The 27,473-nt window shown below is 34.6% G+C and overlaps 2 protein-coding genes across 5 annotated transcripts in view; one reads left to right on the forward strand and one right to left on the reverse strand.

The window, feature by feature from the left end:
* The window catches only part of PRPF18 (pre-mRNA processing factor 18), a 533,171-nt gene that overhangs the window by 332,545 nt on the left and 173,153 nt on the right, over positions 1–27,473 (forward strand). The window lies entirely within an intron of this gene.
* The window catches only part of LOC138175848 (BEN domain-containing protein 7-like), a 136,594-nt gene that overhangs the window by 84,082 nt on the left and 25,039 nt on the right, over positions 1–27,473 (reverse strand). For all 4 annotated transcript variants that reach the window (XM_069106425.1, XM_069106423.1, XM_069106426.1 and 1 more), the window contains 3 exons: positions 10,559–10,861; positions 7,513–7,635; positions 3,000–3,262 (listed from right to left, as the gene is read on the reverse strand). In XM_069106425.1, coding sequence (XP_068962526.1) covers positions 3,000–3,262; positions 7,513–7,635; positions 10,559–10,861 — 689 coding nt within the window. The remainder of the gene's footprint in view (positions 1–2,999; positions 3,263–7,512; positions 7,636–10,558; positions 10,862–27,473) is intronic.

A 27,473-nucleotide genomic window follows, 5' to 3' on the forward strand; every position in this document is an offset into this window, starting at 1 on the left:
TTACTTTCACAATAATCCTTCCATTCATTTTCTTTTCTCTATCCCTATATTTACTATCCTAGTTTACATGCTATCACCTTTGAAATGGGCTACAATAGCCTTCCACTTGTGGTCTTTCCTTTTCTGACCATGCCACTCTCCTGCTCAAGTGCTTCCCTACTGCCTCTTGAACAAAACAGAAATCACAGACTGACATCTAAATCCTCCACAATATGGCTCTAACAAACCTTTCTAGATTTGTTTCATATTATTCACCTTCATATATGTATAGTACATTTCACCCAAAATGGGTTACTATTACTGCCTGAACTGGACATTGCTTTGCTCATTTCTATACTTTCATTTCTATACTTGCTTGAAATGTACTGTTTCCTCATGTTTCCTCCTCAGTCTTTACCATAGCACTTAATTCAAATGCCCTTCTGTGAAGCTTGCCTTGATGTCCCCATTTGTAACATTCTCTTCATCTGTAAAGCACTTCGTATCTATACTTTTCTATAGGTATATTTTATTTCCTGGAAAAAAAAGTAAGCCTTTTTGAAGGTTGGGATTTGGTTTTCTTTTTCCTTTGTAACACACATATATTTGACAAACCAACGTGATTAAGTTTCTGAATTCTCTAAGTTTTTTTTTGTTGTAGCAACTATTTTATATTAGTTAACGTCTCTAAAAAAGGATAAAGTTAGAGATGTCATTTTTTGTTTGTTTCTCATTTAATAAACCAAGCTGGCTTGAGCTGCTAATAAGTGCATATGGTACACTTGATCCTTTTTTTCTTTACTGTCTTCTCTAACCAGTCAAAGACAGTTGAAATTATTTCTATGTATGTAACTGCTTATTCTCTAATACAATATGATAAATTTCACTTTTATGGCGATCAATTCCTTCCACATACAGCAGCTTCTAACTTTCTTCTTAAAGTATATGATATTCATGGCTAAGGCTTCTGATCAGTCTGATTGGCTTTTTTCATGTCTTAACTAGACATATATGTACAAAACACATACTTCCAAACAGTTTTTGGTGTCTTCCTATACACTACTTTCATACTTAAGTTGTGAAGTATCAAAGCATAAAATGACTTAACTTGGTAATTCTTCATAAAAATGCCCTACTTCAGGGTGGTTAGGTGGCGCAGTGAATAGAGCACTGGTCCTGGAGTCAGGAGGACCCGAGTTCAAATCCAGCCCCAGACACTTAACACTTACTAGCCGTGTGACCTTACGCAAGTTACTTAACCCCAATTGTTCTGCCTTCCCCCCTCCAAAAAGCAAAAAAACCCAAAACAACAACAATGACAAAAATTTCCTACTTCCTTATTCCCTCTGCAATGTATACTGTTATATAAGCTGCATTTTTCTTCATGATGGTGTCTTTGCTTAAATTCAAAACAAATATAATTAATCAATGAACCAGTCATAAAAATGGTACCTATTAAGTGTCTCACATTGTGCTAGGCTTTGGGAATGTCAATGCAAAAAATTAAACAAGTATAAGATTAAATGAACAAAGTATCTTATGAAAATTGTTTTTTGTTGCCTTTGGCCCCATGATGAAATCACTTCCAGGCCTTCATTCAGCTGCTATCATTCTTTTGTAGTTAGAATGTCAAAACAGAAAATAGAAACTTGTGGCTTGTTGATCAGAGATTATGCACTGAGAATACTATAAGAAGTTAAAGTAACAATGGTCTAAAAACTGGAGTGATTCTTAGAAGTACCATGATAATACAATACCTCAGTGTGGCATGAATTGATTCATGAAGGTCTCTACAGCACGGTGAAAAGTCAGGGTTTCTACCAAGCTGGAAAGGCTTCATATCCAGACTCAGCACCTGTCATAAATCTGTCATCTAAGAACCAATTTAACTAAATGCACAGAAACTCATCACCAGGTGACTGGTTACCAGATGATGACTTCCTTTGGTCAATAGCTATGCTGAAAACACTTATAAAATGGCACTTGTTCACTTCTGCTTCCACAGTGAATACACCAGTAAGCAGTGGATTGATTGTAAAGGGGTCTGAGGATGCCAACTGCACAAATTACTTTCAGATGAGAAATAAATTCTTATTTTTGAAATGTTTTAAAGGTATAAAGTCATTTATTAAACTTTGTAGTAGTTCTTAGCAAGATCCTTAGGTCATAGCCTGATACTTTCATAATAAAAGACTATTCATTCTTGTTCATTTTAGGAGCTCTCATAGCACGTGTGAGTCAGAATACACGAATGCATGAACAAATACTGTAAACAGAATAGCAATCATAAATATTAAATATTTTTAAAGAAGCTATCTTATTAACTACTAAGTAAAAATATAGTCAGTAGGATTACAAGCCATCAAATAACAACTGTAAACATTTTAGTTATACTATTAAAATAAGAAAACTTCTGGAGAACATTAACCTCTTATTACATAAATGGTAAGAAACTGCAACCTAATTAGCAATGTAGCTTGTATCTATAACAGAATTAACACAATTTCTCCTTTTTATTATTAGTTTGTTTTTCTGGAAAGGTGAGACCTTATCTGCATGGTTCTGCTCATTTATGCTCACCTACAAAAGGATTTAATTATGTTCTTTTTAGTTCTCTATGATAAGGAAAATTGAAAACTGCCACTTCAAAATTAAAAATAAAAAAGAAATTAATGATCAGATTCTTTATGAAGGAGTTTTTTCTAGATGTCACTATCCTAACCAACAAAGCAAATCAATCACCCTCTTTCCTTCAAGATCAAGGAACAGAAGCTTTACTAAGAGAGAAAAGATGAGGGAAGGAACATTTCAAACAAAAAAAATTACCTACAGTCTCTATTTTCTTCATCTCACTTTCAAATGTATCAATAATTTGACCTGTTTTATTTAAAAAGTATAATGAGTTATCTTCTTACCCCTCCCCATGTGTATTTTGTACTAGCTAGTGAAGGAAACTTGTTAGTGCTACAAATTTATCTCAAGTTACATCACAGATTCTATAGTATTAAATATCAACTTACATCTGAAGATGGTGATTCAAGAACAATGCCAAATCCTAAAACGTGATTCTCCTCAGCTGGGATGCGTTCAGCTTTTTGGAGAACAGATTGTTCAGAGGTAACTGCTGTCTTTTCATTCTCTATTACATTGGACTTCTTATTCATAGGAAGAGATTCAGTGATCTTTGGGAGCACTTTTTTCTTTTTATTTCTTTTTCGGGACACAGCTGTTCTCTGGGAGCATAGATGGGAAATTGGGGTCTGTTGCCTGTTTTGACTTCCAACTGCAAACAAACAAACAGAAGTATGGTAAAAGTACCTGCCAACTCAATTTAAAACTTCTAATCAAGCTGTCTACTATTTTACAAATTTTGTGCTAAAATGAAGCCCTTTTATATCAGTACCTCAAATATGGCCTGGCAACAAGGATTAAGGGAATAAAATACAAAATTAACTTCGAGCTGGACACAAAAGCTAAGATATAAAAAAAAAAAATCTGGCGGTCATCTAATGCAAGCTCTGGAATGCTGCCAAAGAAAGTTTTAAATAAGAAAGGCTATCTAGGAGAAAAACCTTGCTACTGGTTTTCAAGCAAAACATCACAGAGAATATCTCAAGTGGATTTTACTAGTATTATAAGTTATAAGGAAAGAGGCAGTTATGAGGTATTTTAAAAAGAAAGTATCATATTTTAAAATATGTCTTTATATATATATATATAATTAGATTTATCTAATACATAAGAGAAATACTCTAGGAACTTAGTTTAAGTATATATCATTAATACTCTGCAGCATAAATACTCAGTGCAGTGTAATGGAAAGAGCAACGAATCTGGAATCAAAGTAACTGGATTTGAGTAGGAGCTTTTCTATTTACTAGCCATGAGACCATGGGCAACTCACAACTTTCCTGGGCCTCTGTTTCCTCAAAAATAAAATGATGTTAATAATATATGTATGACAAAAAAACTAGCCATGTAACCTTGGGCAAGTTACTTAACCCCAATTGCCCTCCAGAAGGCAAAATAATAATAATAATAATAATAATAGTAATATATGTATAATCTATGTTTTAGGGTTGTCCTGAGTAGATCAATTTGTAAAGCTTCAAACACTAGCTCTCAGTTATTATTGTTGTTGTTTCTGTTGTTATTATTACCGTTGCTATCATTATTATGATTATTCCATGGAAATTTGAACTACAGCATTTTGTTTAACTAACCAGCTGCTCTCTGTGTGGCTCCATGATTGGTAAAGATGCAGAAGTGGTAACTCTATGCTATTGTACCGGCAGATATGATTTGTAAGTCTGAGCAAAACATTGAGTTTGGAATTATTTTACAATACAAGTGATGTTTGTCACTGAGCATGTAGGCAGAATCTACAGCCAGGACCTGTTACTGACTTATTAGATTCATTCATATATTCAACAAATTATTTCTTAAGCATCTACCACGTTCATAGCTCTTTCCACATGGCTTCACCTTTCTGCACCTCAGTTTTATGTATCTGAAAAATGGGAACAATGTTTTTATATCTCATGGACTATTAAGTGAATTAATGCAAGCTATAAAACACTTTGAAATCCAAAGATGAAAAACACCACACATGTACAACAGTAGTAATACTGAATAAATACTTGAAGAATTAAAGTATAACAACTATAGTCCTTACAATATTGTTCCAAAAAAATAATGAAAGTTTATAACACATTTTGGAAGCCTTTAATGAAAACTGCCATAAAGATTTATACCCTCAAGCATAAAAACACTGCTAAGTGTAACTACTGGGCATGCCGGTAATAAATCCATAAATAAATGTAAGATATGAAATCAAAAGAACTATTAAGCTAAAAAAATTTTTTATACTGTCATTTTTTCCAATGATCAAAAAATAATTTATTCCCAAGAAGAGGCATAGAAATGCAAAAATTATTGCTCATAACTATAGTAATTGGCCTACCTAGTTTATCTTGATGTCTATGCTAACTCTAGATACATCAAGTGAAGTGGGTTACTTGGACAATTATCACAATGATTAAGAACAGAAATATAGAGTTGGAAAAGATCTTAAAAGTCATCTAGTCCAATCCCTTCACATTACAGCTGATGAAAATGAAGCCCAGAGAAGGGAGGTGACTTGACCATGGTTATACAGAGGATAAAGCAGCGGAAGAATCTCAGTGTTCTCCCTGGTCAGCTTTCTTTCCATTGCCCTGCTCTGTCCCTCAGACTGTTCTTGCCTTAGTTGTGAGAATTCTTCACAAAGAAGTTTATCCAACTTGAGATGCTAAAGAATTGTTCAAACTTTGCAGCTCACTTTGCCTCTTTAGATATAGTTTAATCTTCCTACTGGCAAACTTAATACTGACTCCTGTCCTTTATCTTTTCCTTGAAATAGAATTAGAACTTTTAAAAACAGAACATAAATTTAAGTCTAGGAGGCAAAACATCTTTAGCAAATGGATAATATGATATAAAGTTTTACATTTTTTTAAATTAAGGAAAATGAGAATAATTAATTTTGTTTTATCTTGTATACAATCAGTGACATTATAAAATCCTGAAGTTCTGGTGTATAGTTTACAATCCATTCTCTAAAGAATCAGAAAAGAAAACATGGTGACAAGGTGTCATGTATTGTTATAGCAGAAAGGTTTTGGGGATTTAAAGAGTATATAATGTGTAAGCTTGTCATTTCAATAGCTAGGAGTTGAAATATAAAAATTATCATTCTGTTTTCATGTTCATGTTTCCTTAAATGAAAATTTTAGAAACTAAAATACAAGTAAAGTTAAGTGCTTTTTCCCGAGGAAAAAAAAATCCTGCATGATGTATAAAAGTAATTGTTATTTCTGTCTGAACTCTACTTCAGGAGACATTAACTATGTACCAAGTTACTGAGATAATTTCCATACATCACTTTAAAGTTTACAGAACTTTTTCCTCACAAAAGTCCTATGAAGTAGGTAGTACAAATACTATTGTCTCCATTTTATAGATTAGGAAACTGAGGTTTAGAGAGGTTAGGTGACTTGCCCAAAGTCACACAGGCAGGAAATGTCATGGGCAGGATTTGTTCCTGGTCCTGGTCCAGTCAACTTTCTACCTCCATTGCTGCCTCTGAAATTATTTATTTGTTATTATGTTATTATTGAACAGATTGAGTAAAATTCTTATCCTTAACCACAATAAAACAAAATACTTAAAAAATGACCATTTTACTTTTCATTGAGTATGTTACGCATTTAAAAGGTAGAATTTAGTTCATATGACCATGTGTGGCTAATATGCTAAACAATAAGCTTTTGGAATCAAATCCACATCACTAAATGTTAGGATTTTAGTAAAATTCACTAGCTGGCTAGAAAAACAAATGTGAATATCTTACTATTCTATAAACAAAAAAGAAAAAAAATCCTTCCTTGATCGGCACTAAAACTCTATCATACGTTTACATCCTTTTTTTTTTTCCTTCCATTTTTCTTCTTTGGGCTAATGTAAGCCTCCTTTTTCCTTGAGAAAACAGACATTTCATGACTTGCTGAAAGTCTGTAACTTCTCTATAACTAATATAATTCTGTTTTATTCTAGTTGTAAAGAAAGGGAAATCTAACTGATGTAGTTAAGAACTAAAATCCTGGGAACTCTAGAGTTCCACCATTGATGAGGCTCTATGAACAAATACAAGTCTCCCATCTTTTTAATGTCTCAGAAAACTATAACAGTCACCTCAAAAAATAATACAAATTGATTTCTCTGAACCACCAGGAACACAATGTTTACCTACTAGATGCCAATGAAATGAGCAATAATTAGAGGAAAGATCAATGAGATCTACCATTTTTTCTCACTGATCTCTTCATAAATGCTTTTGTACCATTGGGAGTCACACTAGAGTCCATGCTTTCTAGGTGGCAGCTACATATATGTAGCAAAACAAAGGAACTTCTCTATGGGCAGTATAGACATTCACAGACTACTTGGCATGGAACATATCTAATGTGATTTCTGGGACAGTAAAAGTAGAAGAGAATTCCTGTACAGGTACAGGTTTGAGATGGCTTCAGATGTCCCTTTTGATTCACAGATACTATGTTAGATTAATGAAATATATAAAGCCCCGAACCTAAGCATCTCAAGAAGTAATGAGCTAGATTGCCCCGTTCTCTTTCCTTGTTTGAATGAACTTTACTGTTGGTTACAAACAGTAAATAAAAACATTAAATACATTAGAAGAAATATTCAGAAATTCAATGAAACTAATACTTGTGAAGTAACTGAAGAACTCAGAATGACATGTAGCGAATAAAGACAGAACACTGTTAGCAATAAAAAAGTAAGTTTGTTTTGCTGAAGGATGAATGGATTACATAGGCATAAAGAGCTAATAAAATTGATAACATGAAGGAATACCATAAGAAAGCAAGGTGGGAGGGAGTAATAAAGAAGGCACAATAAACATCTGTTCCTAAAGATGTCAGATTTCATTAAAAGTTGAAAGAACCAGGTTTGAGGCCATTATTTTTATACCTGCTTGAATCTGCATTAATTTTCTCATGGTCTTGAGTTCTTGAAGAATGGCCTGCAAAGTTGACTGGCAGTTACAAGTACAGCAGTTTGATCCAATTGATGAATTCACTGCTGGAAGTTCTCCTAAGTATGAAAGAAAAACATGACAGACTCCAAACCAAAAAAATAAAATTTAAAGGGAGAAAAAATATATCTTGACAGGATTTTGATGCATATACTATTATTATGGAACCATGCCTAAGGAAAATGTACCTAATAATTTTCACAACCTGAATTTTGGGTCTGATTTTATCCAATTATACAGACTTCCATATAGTAAGATACATGCTGCTTCATGGTTTGGCAAAGACTGCATGCAAGTATGAACACAATGCAACCTCACAGCAGTCTTCTCTATTGTCAGACTAGTTCATCTAAGATAACAATAGCACAGAAATTCATTATAAACACTCTCACTGTATTATGCATAAAAAACTGACTCTAAGAAAGAATAGACTTGCAAAGAACTGGTAGTTGTATATGCAATAAAGGTTTATATTAAGAATTAAAAGAGAATCTACTCAAAAATAGTTTGAATACTAAAAATAATGCCTCATAATACAAGTAACAGTGGGTAAAATAAAAGCAGAGAGTTTGTTCTAAGATAGGGGAGAATATGAAAGGTCGAGTTATACTATGGGAGAAAGAATGTAGATATATAGTACTCCCTCAACTTAATAAAGAAAATTCTACATTTTTACCTCTATATCCTCCAGCTTTCTTTCAGCCATCACTTAATTCCCCTTTATTTCACATAATTCTCTTCTATTTCCCTTCCTAATAGGCTACAACTTCTCCCCATAGCCATTGTGGCAAAACTACACAATGCATTCCTACTATGAAAGTCCTTCTGATGTCACTATTCATCCTCATCCTCAAAAACAGAGTATGCAGAACACCTGGGCCTTATATATTAAGTACACCTTACATATTAAATACAATTTAATTTCTACAACATAAATTTTAATCCACGTAGCTTTTCCTGACCAAGAATGCAGTTAGAAAACTGGCCATAGCAAAACTACTTTATTCTTGAAATACCTTTAAAATTCTGAGTTGCAGGAAATCTTATATTCAAAATTGTAGGAAACTGACATGTGAAGACTCAAAAATTACATATGACAAATGATATATGCCTATAAATAGTCAATATCTAATAAAAGTATATTTAATATCTAATAAAAGTATATATGCAATAAATGATAAAAAATGTTTTGACATTGGTACATGAGAAATTTATGTGTTAACTCCTATTAATTATAAACAAGTTACTAATGTAAATCCACTATCAATTCTGCAAATTGAAAAATGAGACTTGCTTTTCAATTGTGAAGGAAAGGGTCTACAAACTTCACACAAAAAAGAATATTTAGTTTTTTTTTAATTATTTCTTCATATCAACAGTTTGGAGCATCTTAAAGAAGAATATTCTTAGTCAATTAGTATAGTCACTGTTCCCAGGTACAGTATTTATCGATTTTAGAGGACAATGGCAATCTTTTTCAACTTGTTATAAATCATTTTTTTAATTTTGAAGAGAACTGACTTTTTATTTTTATGGAGGAATTTTTAAAGAGCTATCGCCATCTATCCTGTAAGTAAGCCAAAATGTGAATTTGGTACTGGTTTGTATAATAGCTGAAAGAAAGAGAAGATAAGAATACAAACTCATTACCAGGTGTCTTTAAAGTAGCTTTTCTTGCATTTGAACTAGTTACTGAAGATTATAGAAACATCACAAAAATGTTTAAATAGCAAGAACATATTAAGGTTTTCCTTTTTGAGAAGGATACTACAAAGCAAGGTATAAAAACTGAATTTAATAAAATAAAATGGAAAAAAAGGAAAATAAAATAGAAAATAAAAAGGAAAAATATCTTTGGAATCTTCATTTTCTAAAGAAATTGAAAATGCACTTTCCCTTCAAATACATTCTTATTTGTCTTCTTCCTGTACAGATCAAGGCTCCGACAATGTATAATTTATACAAAGGAAAATGGGAAATATATTAATGGGTGGAATATTAAAATGTGAAGAAATACTAGTTATTATTTCCCATATGCATTCTTTCAAAACTCATGAAAAAAAATTGACACACTATAATTACGTGAATTTTTCTTTAAGTGAATTATTTTCATTGCTAATGAAGCTAAGCTGTAAAATATGGATTGCTGTTTCAGTAGCTGATGGATAAGATTAAAGCAGTGGTGCTACTTTGGACTCAAGGTTATAAAGTCCTCTTCTTGGCTATGAATTCAGTGTCACTGACACAGAGTTGCGCTATATTACAGAAAAATAAAAGAGTAAGCAAAAGGAAATATAAATATATCACTTCACTAAGCAACCTCTTTTGAGAGCAAAGGTCAATTTTCTATCATGCATATGAGGGAATGGTTTCTGCCTTTGCTCACTCTGCTTCCTATTCCTAGAATGTACCCTTTTTGCCCATGGAATTCCTACTCATCTATTCCTTAAATGCTACGTGGTCCATGAAGTTTTCCTGAATACACCTACCTACACACCTCCATCAGAATTTACCTTCCTCTGTGGATCTTGCACATAATGCCCCTTAATTATATTACAGGGGGGAGAGAGACAGACAGAGAGAAAGAGAGAGAGAGAGAAAGAGAGAGAGAGACAGGGACAGAGAGACAGACAGACAGAGAGAGAATGATACTTCCCACAGACTAGAAGTTTTGCACCATGTAGGTGCTAATAAATATTTTTTGGATTAGAATCATGAATAGCTTAATTTCTTAAAGCAGTACCTTTGCTTTTAACATAGTTTAGTCAAGTAAACAATTCTTAATTCTTAAAGTGAGTTAAAAATATTCTTGGACCTCAGTACAATTGGCAGCATTTTCAGTTATAACTGAGATTTTTACCTCTTCTAAAATGATTTGGCTGATTTTTGTGATGAAGGGTTTATTATACCGAACCCCCAAAAATAAACCACATATACCATAAAGCTTAACAATGAAAATCAGAACATAAATTAAGATCATACCATTGGATCCTCCAGTAGTTTTGGACTGAGTCTGGAAAGTTTTCGATCGCGTTCCATACTGCCCAGGGAACTGGCCAATTTGGGATGGTAACTCATTCCATGTACCACTGGGGGAAGGGTGGAGGCTCTGTGAGACCTCAGTGGAAGAATTCAAACTTTGAGCCCAGACTAAGTCTAAATCCTGGGGTTCTTCCTTTAGTTTTTCTCCTTCTTTGCCAACACGCTGATAGATTCTTCCAGTGCTGTCATTCAATAATCTTCTCATCCCTGTAATTTGTTTTTTAATTTCCATGCTTTCATCTCCTAATGAAAACAGAGCCAGAGTTATCACTGCAAATTAGAAAAAAAAACTCCTTCTACCTCCTCCCCCACACATGAAATTACTGATTTCTGATGCTAGTTACAGTGATACAAATAATGCATAAAATAAATCTACTAATTTCATCCTGGCTATACTAGAAAACGACTGAATTTTCTCATGGTAAAAGATTTCTGGAACTTACTTTATCTCATCAATATTTTTCAAGTCCTTTCTAGTAAGAAAATATTTTGTTTTCTGCTAAGCATAAGGTAGAAGAATGTGCAGAGGGTGAGGCAGCATAGATAAAAGCCTTCCAGTCACATCATAGCCACTCATTTGCCTTCTCACCGTGCCTAAGTAATTTACTACTTTATGTTTTCTACACATGGACAACATTAACCAGGCTTCCTGTTCCATCCTTATACCACCCCCTAGCAAGTGTCTGGAGAAAGAGTTTATAACATTAGGAGGTAAGATATTTTTGGATAAGAACTGCATCATTTTTCATGTTTTATAAAGTGCCTGGATCAGTAATACTTCTGTAAACAAAAATAATGTGCTATAACATTATACTTTGTTGTAAAAAATCTTATCAATCCGTAAGTTCCTGGAGATCATAGACTTAGAAGGGACTGGAAAGGAAGCTGAAAGGGAACAACCATTTTACTGGTGAAGGAATTAAGGCCCAGAGAAATAAACAGGTTGGCTGATCATCACACTGGTAGTAAATGGTAGAACTGGGATTTCAACTTAGGTGCTCTGACTGCACATCCAAAACTCTTTTCACTCTATCACACTGGCAGGGACTATGTCATATTTTGTATCTTCTCCCAATAACTAGTAAAGGAAACCATACATAGTAGAGAACAATTAATAAGTATTATCTAATGAACTGGTAAATGATATAGAAATAATAAAGAAGACACTGGGATTTATTTAAAAATGGATTCCTTCTTAAGAAACCTTAAGGCCACTCTCCTCTACCCTACACATAACATGGGATTGTTGTTTCCCTACTTTCTTGGTTTGTTGATGATAAGGACAAAAATGCCTCTCTTAAGACAGCTTCCCACCCAGTTAAATGGGTATTACATATAGCAATTAATCAATAAACATTTATTAAGCACTCACAGACACTGTAAATAGTGGGGATGCTTAAAAGAGGTAAAAGACAGTGCCAGCCTCAATGAGCTTACAATCTAATGAGGGAAACAACATTCAAACAATTACATACAAAGCAAGCTTCATACAGGATAAATAGAATAGCATTAACAGAGGGAAGGCACTGAAATTCAGAGGGGTTGGGGAAGGCTTCCTGTAAAAGGTGGGATTTTAGTTGTGACTTAAAGGAAGCCAGGGAGATCAGCAGTTGGAGCAGAAGAGGATGAGCATTGTAGGTATGGGGGGCATCCAGAAAGAATGACAGGGCTGAGAAATGCAGTGTTCTCATTCATAGAGCAGCCAGGAAGCTAGTGTCAGTAGATCAAAGAGTATGTGTGGAGGAATAAGATGTAAGAAAAAGGCTAGGTTATGAAGGACTTTCAATACCAAATAGAAGATTCTATATTTGATCCTAAGGGCAACAGGGAGCCACTGGAATTTACTAAGTAGGGAAGAGATATGATTGGAGCTGCATTTAGGAAAATCACTTTAGTGGCTGAATAGAGGAAGGATCGAAGTGGGGAGAGACTTGAGACATATTCACCAGCAGGATACTGCAATAATCCAGGTGTACGGTGATGAAATCCTACAGCAGAACGTCAAAGAAGAGATTCAAGCATACTTGAGAGATATTGCAAAGGTGAAATCAATAGGCCTTGACAAAAGTTTGGTGATGGGAAAATGAAGAATCTAGGATGACTCCTATGTTGCAAGCCTGAGGGACTGGGAAGATGGTGTTGCCCTCTAAATGATAAGACAAGTGTAGGAGAGGGGATGCAGAGGATTTAGAGGGAAAGATAATGAGCTCTGTTTTGGACTTAATAAGTTTAAGATATCTAGTGGACATCCAGTTCGAGATTCTGAAAGACAAGCTAGAGATGCAAGATTAGAGGTCAGGGGAGAAACTGGGGCAGGAAAGGTAGATTTCTGAATCAGCCACACAGGGATGGTAATTAAACACATAAGAGTTGATGAGATCACCAAGTGAAGTAGTATGGTGGGAGAAGAAAAGAGGGCCCAAGAGGGAACCTGAGGGACACCAATGGTTAGAAGGTGTGATCTGGAGGAGAAAAAAAGACAGAAAAGGAGCAGTTAGATAGGAATGAAGACAACCAAAAGACAGTGATGTCCCAAAAATCTAGAAAGAACAGAGTATCAAAGAGGAGGGAGTGATCAATAGTGTCAAAAGCTGCAGGGAGAGGGGCAGCCAGGTGGCTCAGCAAGTAAGAGCACCGGCTCCAGTGTTGGGATAACCTGGAGATTGAATCCCGGGCTCAGATACTCAGCACCACACCCAGAAATAACTGGCCGTGTAACCTTAAGCAAGTTACTTAACCCCAATTGCTTAAAAAAAGCTGCAGGGAGGTCAAAGACAATGAGGATCAAGAAAGGGTTTTGGATTTGGCAACTAAGAGGTCATTAGTAACTTTGGAGAGAACAGTTTCAGTGGAATAATAAGGTCTGAAACCAGATTGTAAGGGGTTAATAAGAAAGAGGAGAGAAAGTGGAGGTACCTATTGTAGATCATCTTTTCAAGTTTAAGAGATATAGGACTATAGTGAGGATTGATTAAGCAAGGATTTTTCAGGATGGGGAGACATGGGAGTGTTTGTAGGCAGTAGGAAATGAGCTGGTAGAAAGGGAGAGACTAAAAATAAGTGAAAGATGTAGGGATGACAGAGGGGGCAATCTGTTAGATATGTAAAGGAATAGGATTGCTTGAATAGGTAGAGGGGTTAGCCTTGGTAAGGAGTAAGGCCACTTAAAGATGAAGGAGGAGATAGTGGAGGAAGGCACCTGAGTAATAGGACATGACAAAGAAGGAGATGAGGGAGTTCATGAGGGAGGTCCTGATAATTGGCCTCTTTTTTCCTGAAAATATGAGGCAAGGTTTTCAGTTAAGAGAGTGAAGGGAAGGGGAAGTTTGAAGAGGGATTGAAAAGCTACTGTGGAGAGTGGGATAGTGAGTAGAAAAGAAAGGTATTATAGGACTTCCTTGAAGCAGTAAAGGCTTACTTGAGATTGTGTAACATAAATTTGTAGTGGATCCAGTCACAACAGTTGTGTGATTTTTTCCACCTTCATTTAGTAGCACTTGTGTAAGACTGAATGGTGGGAGTGATTCAAGGCTGAGGCTTGACTGGATGTAAATGGCAATATGGTAAGGAGGCTAGGGATTCAAAAGAGGAGGATAAAAGTTGAACTGGTTCACCAATGAGTCAAGATGGGGAGAAGAAGAAAGTGATTAATGCAAGGGTAATGGCCTGGAGAGAACTGTGAGTCAAGGGATTAGAAGTGAAGGTACAGATAAAGAACAGGGTTATGTAAAGGAAGGCAGAGGGGGAGGTAAACAGCCAATAGATTATGGTCAGATGAAGGGATTCCAGAATAATCAAGCATGGAAAAACTACAGGTTCCCAAATCTTAGGTGACTGATTCATTCAAACTTCTACATACTGCTTTCTCTCAGCCTAGTCTGGTCCCTGACCCAAACTTAAGCAGTGATTCAGGACTTACTCTTTCTCAATTACATTGCAACTAGCAAGGAAATGAGAATTTCTCTCAACCATCTCCTTACCTAAATCAATTTTGTTAAGAGAAGTTTTGTATCCAAAGGATTTTTAAATTGTGGTATTAGTCTACTATACATTCCCTACAGGCAATTACTAAACACTATTTGATGTTATTATGAAGCACCATGCAATTATAAAGTATTTTAAAGAAATGATGACACCATTAGGGAATGCTAACCCCTATTGGGAGCTATAATAGAATCATATTTGTAATCAGAGTACCTAGGTTAGAGTCCCAGCTTGTGTTACTCTGTTCATATAACTCTCTGAGCTTCCATTTCCTCATCTATAAAGTGGAGACAAAAAACAAAACAAAACCCAAACAACCGAAACTTACACTATCTACATATACAAAAACATCTAATACAGTACTGGACTAGGGAATCCATTAGATCTGAGCTTGAACCCTACCTCAGTCATTTACCAGCTGTGTGAGCCAGGGCAAGTCACTTAACCTTTCTTTTTTTTTTCTTTTTGGAGGCCAATTGGGGTTAAGTGACTTGACCAAGGTCACACAGCTAGTTTGTTGTGTTAAGTATCTGAGGCCGCATTTGAACTCAGGTCCTCCTGACTCCAGGGCCAGTGCTCTATTCACTGTGCCACCTAGCCACCCCAACATTTAACCTTTCTCAGCCTCAGTCTGTCCAAGAGTAAAACAGGTATAACAATGGTGCTTACTTCACAGGGTTTTTATTAGGCCTAAGTGAGATAATACATATGTATGCATATACATGTTCTAGATTATGTACATATATATCATGTATATTTATATATAAAATCATATATCACTACAAATATTAAATTGCTATATAAAAGATAGCAACCATTATTACATAAGTATATGCAATATATGAGTATATACAATTGAAAGAGAATTCTACCAACACCAAAATTAATTACAGAATATACTTCAAAATAAATATAAGAGATGCAAAAAATTTAAATAAAACATTAGGAGATTACAACGATATATTACAAATATTATATACTATGACCAGGTGGATTATACCAGTAATGAAAGACTGGTTCAATAGTAGGAAAACTGGCAGCTTAATTAACCACATAAATAACAAAATCAATAAAAATCATATGATTATCTCTATAGATGCAGAGTATGGTTTTTTTTTTTTACAAACTGCAACACAGCCATTCCTATTAAAAACACAAGAAAGCATAGGAATAAATGAAGCTTTCCTTAAATAAGTAGATCATCAGCACATCAGCAAGCATTATCAATAATAGGAATAAACTAGAAGCCTTTATAAAAAGATCAGGGGTGAAGCAAGGATGTCCATTATCACCACTACTATTCAATATTGTACTAGAAATGCTAGTTATAGCACTAGCAGAAGAAAAAGAAATAGAAGAAATTAGAATAGATGAAGAAACAAAACAATCAGTCTTTGCAGATGGTATGATGGTATGCTTAAAGAATCTGAGAGAATTAATGAAAACACCAGTTGAAATAATTAACAACTTCAGCAAAGTTGAAATTTATAAAATAAATCCACCTAAATCATTGGCATTTCTATACACTGCCCAAAAAGTTCAGCAATAAGAGACAAAAGGAAAAATTCTATTTAAAATAACTGAAGACATTACAAAATACTTGGGATTCTAGCTGTCAAGACAAATCTAGGAACTGCATAAATGTAATTATAAAACACTTTTCACAGGAGTTAAGATGGCAGAATAGAAGCAGGACCTCCCCACTGCTCCGGCTTCCACCTTCCCCAATCCATGTAAAAAGGGGACACTAAACAAACTTTGGAGCTGCAGAACCCACAAAATGACACAGAGAAGCTAACCTCCCTCTGAGCACAGCCCACAAGGCCAGCAGGAATCAGCCAGCTCAGGGCTCTGGAAGCCCAGCCCAGCTCCACACCTAGGCTTTAGCCCCAGGGCAGGCCTGACCAGCAGCTGTGGCCATTTTCAGATTTATCAAAACAAAGATGCAAAGGACAAAGTGAGAGGTCAGTGCAGTCTGGACTTTGGGACCCAGTAAGTGGGAGTGCATGGCTTTTGCCCCCGGGTGAGAAGCCGCTGACAGGCCAGCACAGCTGGCCAGCGCTATGTGGCAGCTTCAGTTCCTGGCTTGCAGAGTGTAGGGGGACCAAGCACCAGTCTGAGGGGTAATCGCTCTTGCTTTAACCTGCTTGGAGCTGGATTGCAGTCTAGGGTGGAGGTCCTGGGATGTGTGTCCAGCTTGCCAGAGTTTGTGGAGACCTCAGAGAGGGTACCCATCTAATACCTCTGGCAGCTGAGAAAACCCCAGAGTTTGGGATGAAAGCTCCCCTATCTGGTGGCAGAGTCGTACTGAGGCAAAAAGCCCAGGGGTCAAATGACTGTGGGGAGATGTAAGCAGGCAAAGGAAACAAAGCAGACAGAAGATTCCAACATTAAACTCCTATTTGGGGACAAAAAAGGAGCAAAGCATGGAACAGAAGGAAGACTGTGAAGTCAGAATGAAAATCTTCAAAGGAAAATACGAGCTGGTTACAGGCCATAGAGGACCTTAAGAAGCAGATAAGAGAAGTGGAGGAAAAATTGGGAAGAGAAAGGAGAACAATGCAAGAAAATTACAAAATGAAAGTCAACAACCTGACTGAGGAAAATCACACCTTAAAAAATAGACTAACTCAAATGGCAAAAGAGGCTCAAAAAGGCAATGAGGAGAAGAATGCCTTAAAAAGCCGAATCTGCCAGATGGAAAAAGAATCTCTAAAGCTCAATGAGAATCATTGCTTCAGAATTAGATTGGATCAAATGGAAGCTAATGACTTTATGAGAAATCAAGATGCTGTTAAACAGATCCAAACAAATGAAAGAATAGAAGGCAATGTGAAATATCTCATGGGAAAAACCACTAACCTGGAAAATAGATCCAGGAGAGAGAATTTAAAAATTATTGGACTACCTGAAAGCCATGATCAAAGTAAGAACCTAGAAATCATCCTCCAGAAAGTTCTCAGAGAAAACTGCCCTGATGTTTTAGAACCAGAGGGCAAAATAGAGGTTGAAAGAATCCACCAATCACCTCCTGAAAAAGATCCAAAAGAAAACTCCTAGGAATATTATAGCCAGGTTCCAAAATTCCCAGATCAAGGAGAGAATATTGCAAGAAGCCAGGAAGAAACAACTTGAATATTGTGGAAACACAATCAGGATAACCCAGGATCTGGCAGCTTCTACACTGAGGGATTGAAGGGCTTGGAATATGATATTCCAGAGGTCAAAGGAGCTGGGATTAAAACCAAGAGTCACCTACCCAGCAAAACTGAGTATCATGTTTCAGGGGAAAATAATGGTCATTCAGTGGAATAGAGGGCTTTCAAGCATTCTTGCTGAAAAAACCAGAGTTGAATAGAAAATTTGACATTCAGATACAAGAAGCAAGAGAAGCATGAGAAGGTAAACAGGGAAAAGAAATCATAAGGAACTTATCAAAGTTGAACTACTGTGTTTCCCCGATAATAAGACCTATCCTGAAAATAAGCCCTCCCCTTACTGTGTAAGATTCCTCTAAAATAAGCCCTCCCCCGAAAATAAGCCCTATTGAGATTGCTACTGTAGTGAAGGTGATCCCCTGCGCCGAGCTGCATCCAATCAGAGCTGCAGCAGTGAGCGCGTCATCCTGTTCTTTATTGAATTCATTATTGAATAAAGGTACATTTTTTTGTTCACATTTACCTGTTTATTAAAATTGCTGTCAATGTTCATTAAAATAAGCCCTCCCCTGAAAATAAGCCCTCTGGTGTTTTTCTGTCCAAAAAATTTAATAAGACAGTGTCTTATTATCGGGGAAACATGGTATTAACATTCCTACATGGAAAAACAATAATTGTAACTTATGAAACCTTTCTCAGTAGTTGAAGGGAATAGAAATATATATATATATATATATATGTCTATATATGAGGGTATGTGGGCATGTGAATACATATGTGAATGTGTGTATATATGTATATAGGGATTTTCTGTGGGACTGCTATTTTGGGGTGGTTGGTAGGGAAAAAAGGGGAGAAAATTTGTAACTCAAAATCTGGCAGAAATGAATGATGTAAATCAGAAGTTAATAAAGCATTTGGAAAAAAAAATAAAACACTTTTCACACAAATAAAGTCAGACATAAACAACTGGAAAAATATTAATTGCTCACAAGTAGACCAAGCTAATATAATAAAAATGACACTTCTGCCTAAATTAATTTATTCAGTGACATACCAATCAAACTACCAAAATGTTATTTGTAGAACTGGAAAAAGTAGTTAAAAAGTTCATCTGGAAGGACAAAAAAATCCACAATATCAAGAGAATCAATGAAAAAAAAATGTGAAGGAAGGTGCCCTACCATATCTCAGTACAAAGTAGTAATCATAAAAACAATCTGTAACTGGCTAAGGAATAGAATGATGGATCAATTGAATAGATTAGGTATACAGTAGACAGTAGTAAATGACCATAGCAATCTTGTGTTTGATAAACTCAAAGATCCCAGCTTTGGCAACAAGAACTCATACCTATTAGTTTGCCTAATATGACAGAAAGGAAAAATGACAAATGTTAGAGGAGATGTGTTAAAATTAGGATAACTAATGCATTGTTGGTAGAGTTGTGAACCAATCCAACCATTTTGGAAAGTAATCTGAAACATGCCCAAAGGGCTCTAAAATTGTACATAGCCTTTGACCCACGTAAAACATTACTATGTCTGTATCCCATAGAAAAGGGAAAAGGATCTATGTGTACAAAAATATTTATAGCCATGCTTTTTGTGGTGGCCAAGAATTGGAAGTGGAGGAGATGACCATTAATTGGAGAAGGCTGAATGAGTTGTAGCATAATATTACCTGACAACCTTCTAATTGGTTTCCTACCCCAATTCACTGCTTGCTCTAGTCCATCTTACATAGTGCTGCCAAAGTAATTTTCACTGAGTTATGACCATATGAATCCCCCAGTCAATCAACTCCAATAGCTCTTTGTTATACATTATTATAAAACTATTATATAATTAAGTATATATCATTATATTATAAAATATAAACTTATTATAAATTATTATAATATTACTTATACCAGTGCAAAATGGCACTTGCCCTGTTAATTACAACCCATGAGAGTTGCCTGATCCACTAAGAGTTTAAGTAACATGTCCAACCGGTATGTGTTAGGGGCAAGACTGAACACAGGCATGTTATCTATTGATTTTGGGGGGTAATTTTCTTTTAATTACTTGCCTACTATTTTTTCCATATAAATTTTTTTTACTGTTGTACCTAATTCCTTGAATTAGGCTACTGGTATGACATTAAGTCTATAAATTACTTTGGGTATTGACATACTTGCTATATGAGCTAAACTTAATTTGGTGCTGGGGCCAGCTTTCTAATTGTGTGTATTTTCCTATATTTCCATTAAAATAATTTAAAAATTAACAAAAGTTCTTGGCAGGTTAATATTAAAATTCTAGATATACAAAGAAAAGTAATTTTTCATTTGTAAAATGAAGGAGCTGGATTATTAAACAGCCTTTGAGGTCCCTTTTAGCTCTAAATGTATAATCCAATGATATAATCCTATGAACTGAAAAACCAGAATAATGTTGTTACAAAAACCAAAGAAGATGCAAAGAGATAGATGGTCAATGTAAGTATGAGACATAAACCTCTTGAGCTGACAGAGTGTAAGTATTAGGCCAGCATTAATATCATAATCACCAGTCCAAATAAGTATGGGGATAGTTTCAAGAAGAATTATATCAAACAAGGCAATAGACAAAGCAGTATGCTTTAATCCTTTTCCTTGACTACTATTACAGTGAAGCTTAATCTTCAAGATAGTATAGATAAACCATATTCACAGATTGGCTATACAATGTTTCTGCATGGTACAATGCAAAGTGCTGGATCAAGAGTCAATCCCAGCTCGGCCACTTTCTAGCTGTTTGACTTTGGGCAAGCTACCACCTTTCTGGGTCTCAATTTTCTCACTGAAAAATGAGTGGGTTGGGTTCAGTGCTTGCCAGAGCCCTTTCCAGCTCTAAATCAATAATATAAATAAAAAGCATTTGATCCTAAGGTCCCTGTAGCAAAACTAGCTCTTCTATACCACTATTAAGTCTATACCCCAAAGACAAAAAAAAAGAAGAAAAGGACTAATATGCTATTTATAGCAGTGCTTTCTGTAATGGAAAAAAACTGGAATCTAAGACAGGTAACCATCTATTAGTGAATGGCTCAACAACTTATGATACATGAATGTAACAGAGTATTACTGTCTCGTAACAGAAAACAAAAGAGATGGTTTCAGGGAAATCTGGGAAGCTTTCTATTACAGAGTAAAATAAGCAATAGTAGAATTTTTATACAATGACAAAATTAAAAATAAAATTCTAAAAGTCTTGGGAACTCTGATCAATTCAATGACAAACTACAACTCCAGAAGACTGATTAAAACATGTTACCCATTTCTTGACAGAGAGGTGATAAACTCAAAGAGATGCAAAATAAATCATACATTTTCAGACACAGAAAATGTGGAAATTTATTTTGATTGACTACACATATTTGTAAACAATTATTTTCTTTTTTTTTCCCCAATGGGAAGTTGAGGAGAAAGGGTAATAAGTATAGAAAAACAAAAATTTTTTTTAGTTTTTTTTTCAGTGAGTCTGAAGCATCTTTCTTAAAAATGAAAAGATCAGAAGAAAAAGATGAAAGAAATAAAAACAAATAAGACAGCTCTGAAGCTACATGCTGAATTTAACATATATTTAAAAAGAAAAGCAAGCAGTATATAATAACTCTGCAGTTTCCTATACAATTTGCTTTTTTTATGGTCTACTCTATGTATGAAATGGCTATTTTATTTAACATTTGTTAAGTTCAGAATAAAAATAAATTTAAAAAAAGAAAAGAAATTGAGGAACTTTCAAGCAACTTGCTGATGTGAAAGGTTCCAACCAACAACATTATTCACAATGGGAAACACTAGAACCTTTCACACTAAATAAAAGAGTAAAGCAAAGATTAACTTTTTTCTTCATTGTTATTTGATATATTTCTAGAATTTCTAGTGGTAGCAATATAACAAGAGAAAGAAGTTCATAAAGTTCAAAAACATAGTGTCAAAGAAGGCACAAAATTATCATCTGTTGGTAAGATGACTGTTTACTTAGAAAATCCCAGAAATTTGGCAAAGAAAGTAATGTAATTAATTTCCTTAGTAAAATAACAAGATATAAAATAAATCCATACAAATCAGCAGTTTTTTTCAACATAAAGCAAGAAAATAATCCAGACAAAAAGAATAGAAGGATTAAGTTCCATTCAAAATGAGTACAAACTATATAAAATATTTGACAATCTACCAAGGCACAGTCAAGACTTATATAAATAAAATTATGAAACATTCATAAAAGAAAAACAAATAATTTGTGAAATGTTCATGGCTCTTGGCTGGGCTACCCTGTAGAATAAACATAATGATAAGACTTCAATTAATTTGGAGCAATAAAAAATATTAGAATGCAAGCTGAGAGTATGGATTATTTCATTCTTTGTATTTATACTTCCGGTGACTAGCAAAGTACCTGGCATGTAGAAGATGCTTAATAAATGCTTGCTGATTAACTGAGAATCCTTAACTTAAAAAGGGACAGAGGCATTTACATAACATAAATCAGATAATTTAAATTATATAAAATTGAAAAGTTTTTGCAAAAACAAGATTGATGCAATGGGGATAATAATGGGAGTTTTCAATTGAGACTTGAAATTCATATTTACAATGTGAATGAAAGTAGAGAAAAATCAAATTTGCAAAGGGGTAACTAATAATGATAAAGAAGAAATAAGGAGAGTTGGGGCATCTAGGTGGTACAGTGAATAGAGCACTGGCCCTGGAGTCAGGAGGACCTGAGTTCAAATCTGACCTCAGACATTTGACACTAGCCATGTGACCTTGGGCAAGTCACTTAACCCCAAATGCCCTGCCCTCCCCCTTCCAAAAAGCAAAAAAAAAGAAGAACAAGAAATAAGGAGAGTAGTAAACCATAAAGATAACTGGATTTAGAGATAGTAATGGGGCTCAAATTCTAGCTCTGTCAGTTACTACCTCTGTGACAGTGACAAGTTGCTTGACCTCTCTGACTCAATTACTCATTTGTAAAATGGGGGGGGGGGAGAGGCTAGAATGGAAAGTCTCTAAGATTAATTCTAGTTCTAACTATATAGTCATATGATCTTTTATCCCCATTATATGGCAATAAGGCAGAAAATTGAAAATAAAATGTATAAATATTTATAAAAATGCAAAATACGTAGTTTGATAGAACAAATAATAAAGAATTTAAACAGAAATCAGAATCTAGAAATGGAAATTGAATAATCCTTAAACAAATCCCTAAAAAAAGTCCCCAGATGTAGAGGGTCTTATTAGAGAATTATATTAAATGTTCAAAGAGTAATCAACTTCTATATTACATAATTTTTACCAAAAAAAAAAAAACAAACCCAAAAGAGATAGAAGATACCTTATCAAAATGCTAAAAGACAATTGTGATTCTAATACTCCAAACCATAGAGAGATAAAAAAGAGAAAGAAGGGGCAGCCAGGTAGCACAGCTCCAGTGTTGGGATGACATGTGGATCGAATCCGGGCTCAGACACTTATTACCCACCCAGAAACACCTGGCTGTGTAACCTTGAGCAAGTTACTTAACCCCGATTGCTTAAAAAAAAAAGAGAGAAAGAAATACATAGGCTAATATCATTAATGAATACTGATGTAAAAATAATGAATAAAATATTAGCAAAGATATTACAGCAGCATCATCAAAGGATTATTTACTATGTCCAGGTAGGATCTATGCCAAAGATGCTTCAACATTAGGAAAATAACCTATTTTGCTAGACCACACACAGAACAAGAAAAAAATTTCTGAATCACAACATTACATCAATAATTGCAGAAAACTAAGCAAAATATAGCATTTGTGCCTATTATAAAACACTTAAAAAAAGGTTAAATGGATTTTTTTCCTTAACATGATATATAGTAATAAAACCAGGATATAACATTTTTGATAATGAAGAAAACACTAGAAGCTTTTCCAATAAGACCTGGGATAAAATAAGGTTCCAAAGTTGGTCACTGATAGTATTAGATATAGTTCTAGAAATCTATGGCAAATCTACAAAAAACACATATAAACACACACAGACACACATACAAAAGTAACTGAGAGAATGAACAAAGAAGAGTAAAAAATTATCTCTATTTTCAGATGATATGATAGTTAATTCTAAAAACCCTAGAGATTCAATAACAACAACAAAGTCAAAACAATTAGCAGCTTCAGTAGAGCTTCATTAAAAAGCCAGCATTTTTGTACACTAATAACAAAACCTAACAGGAGGAGATAGAAAAAAAATCCCACTCAAAATAACTACAACATGTGCAAAACATCTTGGACTTAAACTCAGGACATACATGAATACAATTGCAAAACACTCTCTAAACTGCTAGGTGTTGTGGTAAAGTACTGGATTTAGAGTCAGAAAGAACTAATTCAAATCCCCTTCAGATATTCATTAACTACATGATCTCAGGCAAGTCATTTAACTTCTCTCAGCTTCAGTATCCTCATCTATAAAACAAGGATATTAATAACACCAACTTCAAAAAGAATAACAATACAACTTTATAACACCAATAATAATTGCTGTGAATGAGATAATTTATATTAACCACTTCATAAACCATATTTAAAGTATTAAATGGTAACTACGGCAATGTTGGTGATAATGAAGTTGATGATGATGATGGAAATAAAGGAAGATTTAAATAACTGGAGAGATACTCAGTACTTATGGTTGGACCACAGCAATATAATAAAAATGAAACTATCTAATTTATACATTTCATATCATATCAGACTAACAAAGGGTTAGAACTTGACAAAATATTAACAAAATTCATCTAGTGTAACAAAATGTCAATAGTCTCAAGAGAAATCACCAAAAAAAAACAAAGTTAAAGAGACCTAGCACTACACATGATTACCAGAAGTAATCATCAGAAGTATTTGGTGTTGTTTTTAAAAAGAAAAGTTGATAAATAGAATAGACAGGTTAACTATAAACAGAAGCAATCACATAAAATAATCCAGTTTTGATAAACCTTTTCTTCCTTCTCTTTCCCCAACAATTGATAACTGTCTCAGTTACCTCAACTGTAAAATGAGGCACTTAATAAATGCTTGTTTCCTTCCTTCCTCCCTTCCTTTCCAATATCTTGTTGGTGAAACCATAAATTATTATCAAACCATTCTGGGAAATAATTTGTAGTTATTCTGAAACATTAAAATTGTACATGCCCTTTAACCCAATGATAGTCCTATTAGGTAAATATTCCAAAATCAAATAAAGAGTGATATATTTCATATATATTTAAATATTTATTTATTATTTTTATTTAAATATTTAAAGCAGAATTTATTGTGGTACAATGATCAACCACAAATCCAAAGGGCTCATGATGAAATGTTCTGTCTACCTTAAAATAGAAAGCTGATAGACTCAAGACTGCAGACAGAAATATAGTTCTTTTTTCTTTCTTTTTTTAAGGGAGAGGTGTTTGGGGATGGGTGAGTAGAGAGATATGGCTAATGGGAGAATTTATTTGTTTTGTATGACTATACCTATTTATAATGGATTTTGTTTTTCTTGCCTTCACAATGAGTGGGAGAGGAGGATGGAGAAAATTCAAACTTGAATATAAAATGAATTTTAAAAATAATTTATTGTGATAGCAAAGAGACAGAATAAAAGATGGGTGCCCATCATGAAAGAAATGACCAAAGGAATTGTGGCAAATGGATATAACAATAATTGCTGCATATAAGAAATGAAGAATATGAAAGATTCAGAGAAACTTGATAATACATAAACAAAGATGCACAAAAGAGTAAGAAGAATTAAGAAAACAATGTACACACTGAACACAATTGTATAAACAAAAACAACATTGAAAGACTTTCAGAACTCTGATCAATGAAATGATCAATCATGACTTCAATGAACATAAGGGTAAAGCATCCTTCTTGTCTACTGGCAAAGAAATAGTGGACAAGTATGAGTCATAGCATACAAATTCCAACTTGACCAATTTCTTCATTTTTTTTTTGTCTTTTTGGAGGAGGAAAGGCAGGGCAATTAGGGTTAAGTGACTTTCCCAAGGTTATAGAGCTAGAAAGTGTTAACTGTCTGAGGCTGCATTTGAACTCAGGTCCTCCTGACTCCAGAGCCAGTGCTCTATTCACTGTGCCACCTAGCTGCCCCATGTCTTCATTTGTTTTGCTTTACATTACTTGCAACCAATCACTGGGACTTGCTGGATGCTTAAAAAAAAAAAAGCAAAGACAAAATTTCTTATTTAAAGATTAACAGGAAGATAATTTTAAAGGGCCAAGGTAAGAAAAATGAGGAGGTATCTGCAGATGTTTGTGAAGCTTAAAGTTATACAGGTTCCTATAAGAACGAACTAAATTGAATTAGGTTTCAAGTAGGTTTTAACTATTTCCCTTGGTGGACCTTGGGAAATAGTTCTGTACCAAAAGGTTACATATATGATTACAGGAATGAAAGGGTAAGAGCTAACAGTCAACAGTATCAAATGCAGTGTAGTCAACAGAATGAGGATTGATGCTCAATGTACTTGTCAATTAGGGTTCCACTGATGATTTCTGAACAAGCAGTTTCATTAGTGTTGAAGAAACTAACCACACAGCAAGCAATAACGAATAAGATAAATAAGAATTCATCTGATAAATAAAAAAACTTCAACAGAAAGTATAGGCTACTATTTTAAGAGTTTGGCTATAAAAAGGAAGGGGAAGAAAAGATGATAATTTGAGGTAAAAGGGTAAAGGCATTTTGATGAGAAATATGGATGTGGTATATGAACAATAGAGAAAAAGACAATTCAGCTAGATCGCAGAGTATGGTAGAGGAATATTCAGTGAGGCTAGAAAAGTAAGTTAAGATCAGATTGAGATGAGCTTCAAAAAGTAAACAGAGCAGGTTATATTTTTCCTAGACCACTTCAGTTCACTGAGCAGAGGAATGTCATGGTAAGATTTGTAAATAAGGAATTCACTTTAGCAGCAGTGTGTAAGGATGGACTGGAATGGCAAGAGACTTGAGGCAGGGAGACTAATTAGGAAATTGTTGCAATGATACAGCAAAAAAGTGATGAAGGCCTTATCTAAGGTGGTAGCTATGTAAGTGGTAAGAAGGTGGTCAGATGAGCAAGAGGCTGTAAAGGCTGAAACATCAAGAACTAATAATAGATTGAATATGTATGGTTCAGGAAAGTGAAGAAGTAGAGGATAATGCCAAGATTTCAAACCTGAGAGACTGGAAGGATGATGGTATCTTCAACAGAAATAGTTAAGTTTCTTCAGTAGAGTGGATAATTTGGGAAGCAGGGAGATAAGAAGAAGAAGGATGGTAATAGTTCGGTTTTAGACATGTTGAGCTTGAGATGCTTCTAGGATATCCAGTTGGAAACGTACAAGGGGAAGGGATGATGTTGGACTGAAGTTCAGGGGAGAAACAGGGGCTAAATATATAGATGTGGGAATCACATGCAAAGAGAATAAAGATTTAACCAATGGAAGCTGATAAGGTTACTTCCATTTAAAGATGGAAGAAGACCTTGGACATAACCTTGTGCTTTATCAAGGATAAAGAATTTAATATAGCTGATTAACCAGCAAAGGAGACAGATGGGTGAGAAGTCCAGAAAAAAAAAGTGCTGTCAAGAAAACTCAAAATTCAGCAGGTCAGTTAGGAAGATGAGAACTGAGAAAAGA

The sequence above is a fragment of the Petaurus breviceps genome, unplaced genomic scaffold (assembly GCF_028583685.1).
Source record: "Petaurus breviceps papuanus isolate PSGF00001 unplaced genomic scaffold, PetGlider_PUasm1.0 79, whole genome shotgun sequence".
NCBI classification, from domain to species: domain Eukaryota; kingdom Metazoa; phylum Chordata; class Mammalia; order Diprotodontia; family Petauridae; genus Petaurus; species Petaurus breviceps.